Source organism: Cynocephalus volans, chromosome 11 (assembly GCF_027409185.1).
Source record: "Cynocephalus volans isolate mCynVol1 chromosome 11, mCynVol1.pri, whole genome shotgun sequence".
Lineage (NCBI taxonomy): Eukaryota > Metazoa > Chordata > Mammalia > Dermoptera > Cynocephalidae > Cynocephalus > Cynocephalus volans.
The window spans coordinates 106,515,693-106,527,802 of record NC_084470.1 but is presented as its reverse complement, the minus strand read 5'-3'; the positions used below and the strand labels follow the sequence as shown (position 1 = coordinate 106,527,802).

The 12,110-nt window shown below is 42.4% G+C and overlaps 1 protein-coding gene across 1 annotated transcript in view; it reads left to right on the top strand.

Moving 5' to 3' along the window:
• Positions 1–5,032: 5,032 nt before the first annotated feature.
• The window catches only part of IARS2 (isoleucyl-tRNA synthetase 2, mitochondrial), a 46,317-nt gene continuing 39,239 nt past the window's right edge, over positions 5,033–12,110 (top strand). Inside the window, exons 1-2 of the mRNA XM_063114000.1 lie at positions 5,033–5,367; positions 6,563–6,685. Coding sequence (XP_062970070.1) covers positions 5,101–5,367; positions 6,563–6,685 — 390 coding nt within the window. The 5' untranslated portion in view covers positions 5,033–5,100. The remainder of the gene's footprint in view (positions 5,368–6,562; positions 6,686–12,110) is intronic.

Here is a 12,110-nt window from a genome sequence, read left to right as displayed (position 1 = left end):
GTCAGGGCTAGGGCTCAGACCCTTCAAACCCATTGCATAGGCTGGGTCACTAGACCCCCTCACATGCCGCTCCATCTAGCTAATTGGGAAAGATCCCAGGAGCTGTTGGCTGATGGCCCGAGCTTAGTCCTCAGCAATGGTAGCAGCAGTGTTGGCCTTCTTGGGGCATCCTGGGGGCACTGGTAGCAACAGCTTGCAGCGACAGCCTCCAGCAGCAGTAGCGGCCTCCTCATGCCCGCCCCCCAGGGGCGGTGGATCAGAGTCACTCATCCTGGGTGCACATGCGCAATTACATTAGACAATAACCAAGGAACACCTGGGTGCATGTGCATATTTACATCAAATGCTCAGCAAGATTCTGAACATGAGGGTCCTGACCATTTTCCCTACAATCCACCCCATCGGGGTCCCTCAGTGTACAAGCTACACGTTCAGAATCTTTCACGATGTTCCCTTAGTGAGGATAATTGACCCTTGCATCCATAACACGTTCCATTCCAGTCTCAAAAGTCTTTAGCTTGTTGCAACATCAACTCAAGAGTCCAAAGTCTCCTCTGAGACTAAAGGCAAAACTCCTTCCAACTGTGAACTTGTAAAAGTCAAAAACAAATTTATCTACTTCCAAGATACAGTGGGACAGACATTGAGTACACATTCCCATTCCAAAAGGGAGGAATAGACCAGGAAAGAGGAAAAACAGGACCCAAACAAATCTGAAACCCAAACAGGGCAAACATTAAGCACACTGGGGCATCTGGGCCCCAAAGCATTGGGCAGCCTTGCTCCTACAGTTCCACCAGGGCAGCTGCCCTGGTGCCTGTGGCTTTTCCAGGCTGGTGCCACAAGCTGCCAGTGGCCCTACAGTTCTGGGCTCCTGGTGGCAGTCCCACCATCCTGGCTCCACTAGACATTTCCCCAGCGGGGGCTCTCTGTGGGGGCTCTGACCCTGCTTTTCTGCTCCACATTGCTCTAGACAGCTCCTCCCCTGTAGTAGGTCTCTGCCTGAGTCTCCCAGCTTTTCCATATGTCTTCTGAAATCTGGGTGGAGGCTGCTATGCCTCCACTGCTCCCATGTTCTGCTGGCCTGCAAACTTAACAAAACATGGACACCACAAGGTTTCCGGCTTGTGCTCTCTGGAGCTCCTACACAAATCACACTTGAGGCTGCCCAGGGCAAGGCTGCTCCAGCCAGAGTAGCTAGGATGCAGGGAGCAGTTTCCCAGGAGCAGGAGTACCCCAGGTCTGTCCTCCAGAGAAACTCAGTTCTCCTAGGCCTCAGAGTCTAGGATGGGAGGGATGCTCTTCCAAACTTCTGAAGTGCCCTCAGGGCCGTTCTCCTATTATCTTGGCTATTAGCATCTAGCTGCCCCATCCCCAGTTCCTGAGTTATATCAGCACATGTTTGCCATTTACTCAAAGTCTTTGGCAGTTCTCCAGTGTTTGCCCACACAGTTCAAACAGCTGCATTCACCTAGTCCATCAAGGAGTGGCTGTCCTGCCCCTGTGCATTTCTGCAGCTATCCTGTAACCGCTGCCACAGAGATAGGTGTGTAGTAATGGAGCCTAAGTTTTCCACCTTCTCACCAGGTGAAAACATAGTTGAAATTCTGCAAAGGCACCCATCCTCAGGTCATCTGCCCATCTGCATGCAGCACTTTTTTCTCAGGTTTACACGGCACCCTCTGAGCATTCTCGGGTTTAAGTGGCACCTGGCGAGCCATCTGCTTTTGGACAAATGCAACATGTGTTTACTACATCTTCTCCAGAGCACATCACACCATCCACTCCTAGGTTCCATAACTGCAGCAGCCAGGGGCTCTCCCTGTTTCTGCTGCTTTACTGTTTCCCCAAGCTGACCAATTCAACCTGGGTATATGGGACAGAGGTAGTGAACTGGGTCACCTCTGGGTTGCCTACCAGTCCGCCCAGTCCCATAGGATGCTCATGCTTCACTTTCTGATGAGCAACAGGTCGATCCAGAAGATACACCATCTCCCACAATTCACCATCAGGTTCATCATCATCCCGGTGTGGGAAGCAGGAGTGACCTGTTGCTGTACTTCAGCCTCCAGGTCATGTACTTGCATTTCCAACCCCTCTGCCTTTTGCTGCAAATCTCAAAACTGTGCCGCTTCATGGGGTTTCTGGTCCATGTTGGCTCGCAGTTCAGCGAACAACAGCCAGACCTTGGTCAACAGGAAAGTGGCCGCTGGGCACTACATACCCAAGGGTAGCCACATTTCCTCCCCCTCCCAAGGGGCTATTGGCTCCTGTACCTGCTCAGAATCCTGCCACCAACTATGCCAGTTGTCAGGTTAGGGCTATAGCTACGCTAATTGTAGGGCTGGGCAATTCAAACTAAAGCCAAAACATTTCATTATTTTAGTTATATTAAGTTTCCATTTGTATTGTCAGGGCTAGGGCTAAGACCCTTCAAACCCATTGTACAGGGTGGGTCACCAGTGAAAGGAAGAGTCGACACCAGTTCATGATCCACCGGAGAGAGCCCGTTTATTAGGCAGCACACACACACATATATAGGGCTTTGAGGGGAAAGCTGATTGGCTTAAAATACAATCCCTACTTAGCATACCGCATGGGGTTTGGGGGGGAGCTGATTGGTGTGTAATTCGCACTGGCAGGAAGGAGAATACGGAAGAGAAGGGGAACCAGCGCCATGATGGGGTGTGGCCGAGAAGGGCTTATGTGATCGGGGTGTGATCCCTTGGGGCATTTGGGTCCCTACAACCAGACCCCTCACATGCCAGACAGACCCCTCACATGCAGGTCCACGCTAGGTAATTGGGAAAGATAGCGGGAGCCGTTGGCAGACAGCACGAGCTTAGTCCCCAGCTTCCTCAGCAACAGCAGCAGCTTACAGCAGGTCCAGCAGATATAGTAGCGTGCATAGTTGAATCCAGCAGGTTTTATGTAGACATTGGTGAGGAGAATTTCTATGAACATACATCTTTGTGCTCCTGTGAGACTGTAGTTAATAGGGTAGATCCCGGATGTGAAACTGCGGGTCAAAGATGAAGTGCTTTTAAAATGATGATGAATGTTGCCAAATTACCATTCAAAAAGTTCATATTTTACACTCATGTTTCTCTTCATATCGCACAAATCTTTCACCTTTTACAAAAGGTACATATCTTATTTTTGGCAGCTGGCCTGTATGGGGATCTGAACCCTTGACCTTGGTGTTGACCTTATGTCATAACACCACACTCTAACCAACTGAGCTAACTGGTCAGCCTCTATGACCAGTTATATTTCACTCTACCACCAGCAGTCCATTTTCACATACTCTTCCAAGCCCTGTTATCAAAACTCTCATTTTTTGCCCTAATCTGTTGGGCAAATGGTATTTTAGTTGCCTGTCCTCATGGCTACTAAAGTTGAACATCTATTCTTATGTTTATTGGCTTTTTACATTTTTTTAGCTATGAATTGCCTGTGCTTCTCCTTTGCCCTTTTTCTATTGGGTTGTTTATATTTATCTTCTTGATTTGTAGCAGCTCCTTATACATTTTATACTTTAATTTTTTGTGTGTTGAAAATGTTTTATCCCGTAGTATAGTGTAAGGGACACAATATAACATTGTGATAATGTGCACAGACCCTGTTGCCTAACTGCCTAGGTTTGAATTCCAGCTCTGCTACTTTGTAGTTGTATGATCTTGGGCAAGTTGCTTAACTCTATGTGCCTCAGTTTCCTTATTTGTAAACTGTGAGTACTCATAGTCCTTGTCTCACAGGGTGGTTTTGGAATGTTGTGTTCTTCACCTCATCTATTTTGAAGATTAAATTAGGGACACTGGTGAAAGGCTGACATTAATCCAGTGCTTACTATTTGCCACTTTCTGGTATCCTTTTCTCTATGATCTTTTTTTCATTTTTGTAGAAAATCTGTCAGTCTTTTTATATATATAAACCAAGTGTTTTGGATGTTGTGTTTTATGATTAAGAAGACCATTCCCAAGAGGTGTACTTTACAATGAAATGATAACAGTATTAACTATTATGAACTGGACAGCCAAATGGAGCAGAATCTGTCAGAAACATGAGCAGAAGTTGCCATACCCATTATACTATTCTGTAGGAGCAGGACTTAGGAACTTAGGGAATGTAAAAAAAAAGTGAAGTTGATTTAAAATACTGTTAATTAAAATTTATGGGAGACCATTTATTTGGACTGAGCTCCTGCTCTAGACACCAAGAGACCAATCCAAAATGGAGTCACTCATGTTATGATGCAAGTCACCAAACAGAAAGCTCAGCTGTTAACTGGTAATATCTGACCTTCTGAGAAGCAGGGGAGAGATGGTGGCCAAATTCCATGAAGCAAACAAGATTTCCTTTACACCCCTAGAAAGAAATTAATTTTGAAAGGACCGATCTGCTTTACTTTGCTTTTCTTTCCCTGTTGCTGCTTTCTTCAGCCTTTTCTGCCTGTGAAGCTCACCTCGTCTGCTCAGCTCCTCCGAGCTCGTTTCTGTTTTGTAGACTGGATGCTGCCTGGGTCATGAATCGCTAACAACAGCCAACGGGATCTTTAAAACTTGATTTGTTGAATTTTATTCTCTGACATTATTTTCACTTAACTTTGTACTCCCTAAAAGCCGTGACGCCCACAATGGTAGCTATTAGCTATGTGCGCCTGTGAGCACTTGCCTGTGATAGGTCCACGTTGAGATGAGCTGTGTGTGTAAAATACACGTCAAATCTCCAGACTTAGTATGAGAAGAATGCAAAATATCTTAATTTTTATTGACTACATGTTGAGGCGATATCACAGGTACACTGTGTTACATAAAATATATACGTGTATTTTTAAGAAGCAGGGTACCGTGGCGGGACTAAGACCCGCTGCCACGGCCGCACCTTCCCCCGCCCACTTGGGCCGGCCCCACCCCGCGGCGGCGGCGGCGGCGGCGAAAACCCGGAGGTGGCTCGGCTCGCGCCGGTCCGGGAGGGCGGTGCTGCCCGCTCGCTCCCCGCCGCTTCCGGGCCCCAAGCGCGTGCGCATTTCCGCACGGCTGGCCCAGGTTTCCGGGGTCTCTGCTCCCCGCAGCCGGGGTGAGAGTCGAGGGCCCTGCCATGCGTTGGGGGCTGCGCCCCCGCGGGCCTGGGACGGCGGCGCTGGCCGCGGCTCGGAGTTTGTGGGGGCTGCCCCGTCATCCCTGTGGGCCCGGGTGGCGAGGCACGACGTGGAGGCTTCTGGTGCGCTCGGTCGCCGGGGCCAGTAACCAGCAGCCGAACTCGCATGGCGGCAGATATCGGGACACGGTGCTGCTGCCGCAGACCAGCTTCCCCATGAAGCTGCTGGGTCGCCAGCAGCCGGACACGGAGCTGGAGATCCAGCAGGTACGGGCCCTGCCTCGGCGCGGCGCCTCCGGAGGGAGGCCCGGCACGGAGGAAACGGCCTCCGCGGGAGCCGCGCCGCGCGACCCGCCCAGACCGGTGGGGGGAGTCCGCTTCCCGCTGGTTTTATGGGCCGGAAACCTGAGGGTCTCTTAGTTGTCGCAGGGGGACACCCGCGATGCTGAGATACCAGTTTGTATGTCTAATATAGGAAAACAAGTCGACTTTGAACACTGCCCAGTGGTTGTAAAAAGTAATCAACATGTACACATATAAATAAAAAGTCAGTTATAGGAATGGGGGGAAGTTGAAACTCACCTTTGTTGGATCTTTAGGTCCCTAGTTGGGTTTACGACTCGTTTGAAAGATAAAGTAGCGGTAATTGCTCTGAGACCCCTTTGTAGACTGAGCCTCCGTCTCCTGTATTAGACTGAAATTTCTAAGGGCAGAGATCCACTTGTTTCTGTATTTCTAGAGTATTTAAAAGTCCTTAGTATTATGGAAATGTTGGTTAAGTACAAGTGCTTAGCTTAAATATTCATGTGACAATTACCAGAGTTCAAGATTCATAAACCTGTTTTGGACATCTAAATTTTTAACGGGTTTTGTTTTATCCAGTACCTTCTGTATACCAGGAGCTGTGATAGTTTCAGGCGTTTTTTCATTTAATCTCACCAGCCCTGTAGGATGGATATTATTAACACTTTTTTTTTTTCAGATGAGGAAACAGGCCCCAAAGTGCAAACTGGCTTGGCCAAGGTCACATAAAGAGTGAGGGAAGGGGACGGGAATTGCAATGAGTTTTGTTCCAGAGTTAGAGGATGGCAAGTGTTGAGGCCAAAGAGTAGCAAGAAGTAGGGTATGAATGTATGGGAGATCCACAGGTCCTTCAGCATGGCTGGACAGAACAGTGAGGGAGTGCTGTGAGACTTGCTAAGAATTTAGTGGTACTAAATCTTTGGAGGGTCCTGTGTACCCTGTAAAGAGTTTAGACTTTCATCTGAAGTCCATGGGGCAACTATTGAAAGGTTTTAAGAGAAGAGTACTCAGATGTGCATTTCAGAAACCGCCATTTGTACGTCAGAGTTGAATAGTTTGGAATGGGATAAGAGATAAGCAAGTGCTGCCTGTTATTTATGCTAACATTCAGGAATATATATTTATATGATGTTTAGACATTGCTGTTCTTTTTAAACAGAAATGTGGATTTTCAGAACTTTATTCATGGCAAAGAGAAAGAAAAGTAAAGACAGAATTTTGTCTTCATGATGGACCTCCTTATGCAAATGGTGACCCTCATGTTGGACATGCTTTAAATAAGGTAATTATAATTTAGTTTATGAGACTTGAAAGATGTTTATATAAATATTTTTTACGAAAGAGTGTATCCTAAGTGTATGATAATTATGGAAATTCATCCTAAGTGTATGGAAATTATGGAAATTCATGGTGGCACATAAAACTAAAAAGTTTTCATAGAAAGCAGCAATAAACAATTTTAGAACTGAGAAAAAATGACATTGCTGGTATTTGGTTGAAGCTTATTGTTATTTTACGTTAGTAAATATTTTATTAAGTACATCATTATTGAGAACCCACTATGTGCCAGGTGTTGTTCTAGACTCGGAATAGCAGTTAACAAAATAAAGATATGTATGTCCTTATGCTCTGGTCAGGGAAGACGTAATTAACTAGATAAATAAATAAAATATATAGTGTATTAAATGGCGATAAGTGCTATGGAGGAAAATAAAATAGAGTAGAGAGATGGGGAAGGTCAGCTGGGAAAACTGCAATTTTAATGAATTAATCTAGGAGGCTTCCCTTACTGAAAAGGTGACATGTATGTAAAGTCCTCAAGGAAGCAAGGGAGTGAACTGGGGGATATTTGAGGTAATAATAGCAAGCGCAAGGATTTGAGATAAGATTTTCCTGGTGTGTTTGAGGAACAGTAAGGAAGCCAGAACACCTGGTCTGAGGTAAATGAAGGGGAGGTAGCAGATCCTATATGAGGGGCAAGATCTTATAGGCCATTTAAAAGACTTAAGGTTTTACTCTGAGTGTAATATGGAACCATTGGAGGGTTTTGAGTAGAGGCATCCATGATCTGATTTAAGTTTTACAGGATCACTTTAGGCTGCTGTGTTGGTAACAGACTATACAGGTGGAAGAGTTTGGAAACAGGGAGACCAGAAATGGAACTATTGCAATAATTGGTGATAGTGATATTGAAGGGTTGAAGCCATAAAGGCGGTGTGAGAAATGATCAGATTCTGGATATTGTTCCAAGGTAGAGCTAACAGAATTTGCTGATAGATTGGATATGGGGCATAAGAGGAAGAGAAGAGTCAAGGATGCTCCTAAGGATTTTGTCTTGAGTACTTAGAACAGAGTAGCTGTTGGCTGAGACGGAGAAGACTGTGGGAGGATCAGTTTTATGGAGTAAGATCAGGAGTTCAGATCCGGACATGTTAACTTTGAGATGAGATTAGACATTTACTGGAGACACTCAGTAGGCAGTCAGAGGGCAGAGGTACAGACTGGATATATAGATTGGGAGATCACCAGCATATAGTGCCCAAGGTTGGTTTTTTGTTTTGTTTTTGAGGGGTGGCTACTAGAGTGGTTTTAAACAGAAATGAATTGAGGAAGAAATTTGGATTCTCCTCTGAGAGAACTCACTAGGTTTTCTGTCTGTTTTCTTCCTTGAAGGGTAAGAGTGATTCCAGTTTGCTTCATTATCCCATTGAGATAATAGTAGTGGTTTGTTTTCCAGGAAAAAATTGTTTTTATTACAGTCTATCAACTCATCTTTCTTTACTGATTCATATTTCTCAACTATATTTGGTTAATTAAATCATTTTATTTTAATACTCTCCTTGAATTTTTAAATTTATTTAGCATCCCCTCTCCCCTCAAGAAAAAACCAAAGAGATTTTTTGTTGGTTTGCCAAGTAGAGCAGTTAATTACACATGCATACTTTTTGCAAAGTAAAGATTTTATTGCTTGACCTCAGTGTTCCTTTTGAGTCTGAAAAATTATCTGAGTCTTAATTTTTAGCATCCTTTAAAAAATACAAGGGAGGCTGGCCAGGAAGCTCAGTTGGTTAGAGCATGGTGCTGATAACACCAAAGTCAAGGATTGAGATCTCCTTACTGGCCAGGTGCCAAAAAAAAAAAAGAAAATAGAAAAAAAAGGAATTTTTTTTTCTTTTATCCAGCTTAGTGATATACTTGCATAGAACTGTAGGACTTCTTGAGATGTGCTCATTTATAGGCAAAGTGGTGTGTAATTTTTTTCTTGCATTCTTGGATTATGGATATAATATTCATCATAGATGTATTTCAACACTTTCATAAATTACACCCTGTTTTCTATTTAAAATAGGAGGTAGGGATGTGATTGATTTATTTAAGGCAGTATGAGACCCCAGTCTTGGATTCTTCTTTTCCAACCAGTATACACATGAGATCATGAGGTTGGGGCTTTCATGATGGGATAAGTGTCCTTATAAGAAGAAGGACAGAGATAGATCCTTCTCCATCATGTGAGGACATAGCAAGAAGGCAGCCTTCTGCGAGCCAGGAAGATCAGCTGGTGCCTGATATCTTCCCATAATATCAATTTTATTGTAGTTTGGGAGAAAAAAGATATTTAGCAAGTAATTCAAAACATTTTTATGTTAAAATATATTGTCTTAGTCTGGTCAGGTTGCTGTAACAAGACAGCACAGACTGGGTGGCTTAAACAACAGACATTTATTTCTCACCGTTCTGGAGATTGGGAAGTCCAAGATCAAGGTACTGTTACTTGACCAGGTTCTTGGGTTTCAAAGTCATAGAAATGAACAATGTACTCAGCAGTAAAGCAAACAACACTTTATTTAAAGAGAAGAGAGCTTTAAATAAAGCTCCCAAGGGGAGCTGTTTGGGGTCCTTTATAGGGCAAGGACATTATTATTATTATTATTATTATTTTCTCTGTCATTATTCTGTGCTTCTGGAGGTGGTCCATATTGTTCTTCCTAGTTACAGCATGGGCACATGCTCAGGGCTTTGGAGCTTGCACCTGCTCAGTAGGTCCAAGATGGTGGTACTGCTCACTACTGTCATCCCAGGAGGGTTGTTGTAGCAGTCATCTTGAAGTTTTGTGCACATGCAGGAGTTGGGCTAGCTGCCTGGGGGAAATTTGTGGTTGAAAAAAGTTGCTTATCATAGTTCGTGAAAATAGCTTAGCTGGGTGTGCTGGATTCTTTGAAAATAGGGATGAGGAGCTGAGTTGAGGGGCTCAGTCCCATCCCTATCTTGTCTCAGTACCAGCTGATCTTGGTTCTCTTCTTGGATTACAGAAGGCTGTACATGGTGGAGAAGGAGCTTTCTCTCTCCCTCTTATAAGGGCACTGATCCTGTCATGATGGCCACAACCTCATGACCTCATCTAACCCAAATTACCTCCCAAAGGCCCATCTCTTAATACCATTATGTTGGAGGTTTAGGGTTCAACATATGAATTTAGGGATGGGTGAAACAAACATTCATCTCATAACACATATTATAAAATGGAATACGAAATTCCTTTGAATTTAAAAGGAATAAATGGGATTTTCAAGTTTAAGCTTGCTCTAAGCCCGGTCTTTCCTTTCTGCCTCTCCACAAGCTGCTAGCTGGGCTGAGTGGCTGCTGAGAGCAAATTTTGTTACAGGTCTGCTTGTGCTGAAATAGGAAGCTTCCACCAGAGTGTAAGTCAACTTTGTTACTAAGCATACAGTTTAGTTCAGCTGAGATTATTTTTGTAGAAGACTTTCTTGATGAAGGAAACAGTGTGTACATTTACATTATGGTGTAAAGCCCTTTACCTTGATGCAAATTGGCATTGTGTGTAGTACTGGACTGATGTATTAGTTCACTATCCTCTATTTTGTTTTTTATAACAGCATACAATAAAATACACAAATCTTAAATTATTGAGTTTGATGAGTTTTTGTAATTTTATATGTCTGCTTAACCACCTCCCAGTGCGTGACACAGAAGGTAATTCTGTTACCCTAGGAATCTCCCTCATGTACCTTTGAAGTCAATCTCCTGTTCCCACCCAGCCTCCCTCCCCCCACAATCACTGGTCTGGTTTCTATCACTTTAGATTTTTTTGCCTATTCTAAAATTTTATGTAAGTGGAATCATACCATATGTACTCATATTCTTCTATGTCTGGCTTCTTTCACTCAATGTAGTATTTGTTTGGGGAGAATTGATATATTTGTTATGTTGAATCTTCCAGTCTGTGAACATGGTATATCTTTCTGTTTATTTAGGTCTTTGATTCTTTCATCAGTGTTTTGTAGCTTTCAGCATACAATTCTGTACATGTTTTGTATTTCATTTTTTCCAGTGATTATAAATGATGTTATATTTTTAATTTCTGTGTCTGTGTTTTCATTGCTGGTATATAAAAATACAATTTTTAAATGTTATTTTGTATCCTGTGATCTTATTGCATACCTTTTTTATTCCTCTGTATCTCCTTTACTTCTTTTTTTTTTAACATTAAGTGAATATTTTCTCATGAAATATTTAAATTTCTTTAATGACTTTTTCACTATGTTTTTTGAGTTAGTTTTGTAGTGGTTGCTCTAGGGCTTAACATGTATGTCTCAACTTATCAGAATCAGCTTTAGATTTATACTAGCTTAATTCCAGTGAGATGTAGAAATTTTACTCCTGTATAGCTCTGTTCCCTTTTCTCCTTCTGATCTTATTGTTATGTAAATTACATCTATTTATGTTGCAAATCAAGGAATACATTGTTTTAGTCATTACTTTAACATCTGTAGTCATTTTCTTAGCCCAATACAGCTTTGCTTATATCTACCTCCTTTGTTCTGTTGTGGGCATATATATTACAAATATATTATGTTTCTGTATGTTATACCACCACCAACACATTATATACATATTATTTTATACATTTGTCTTTTACATCGGTTAAGAAAGTAGAAAGATAGGCATTTATTACTGTCACTTATAATTAATTATATTTTTGTTTTTTCTTATGGATTTAAATTAAATCTGTGGTCACTTGCTTTCATCCTAAAGAACTTTCTTTCATGTTTCTTGTAAGATGGGGTCTGCTAGCAACAAATTCTTTTTTATTTCTTAAATATGGTAATGTCTTTATTTTCCTTTCATTTTGAAAGGTAATTTTGCTGGATGTAGGATTCTTGGTTGGCAGTTTTCTCTTTGAACACTTTGATTGTGTTATCTGACTTTGATTGTGTTATCTGACTACTTTCTGCCCTCCCTTGTTTCTGCTACGAAGTCAGCAGTCTTATTGGGGTTCCTTTGTAGATGATGAGTCCTTTTCTCTTGCTGCTTTCAAGATTTTCTCTTTGTCTCTAACTTCCAGCATTTTTGCCATGATGTATCTTTGTTTGGGTCTCTGTGTTTTTCCTCTTTGGAGTTCATTGAGCTTTCTGGTTAGTATTTTTCAATACACTCGAGAAATTTTCAGACATTACTTCCTTGGATATTTTTTCTGCTCCTCTCTCTGTCTCCTTTTCTTTGATACTCCTATTACATATATGTTGGTATGCTGAATGATGTATTTCCCATATTTTTCTAAAGCACTGTTCATTTTTCTTTTTTCTTTTTGTTCTTTGGAATATGCAGTTTTTATTGATATATCTTCAAGTCACTGATTCATTCTTTCCTAGGTCATATCTACTGTTGAACTCCTCTAGTGAATTTTT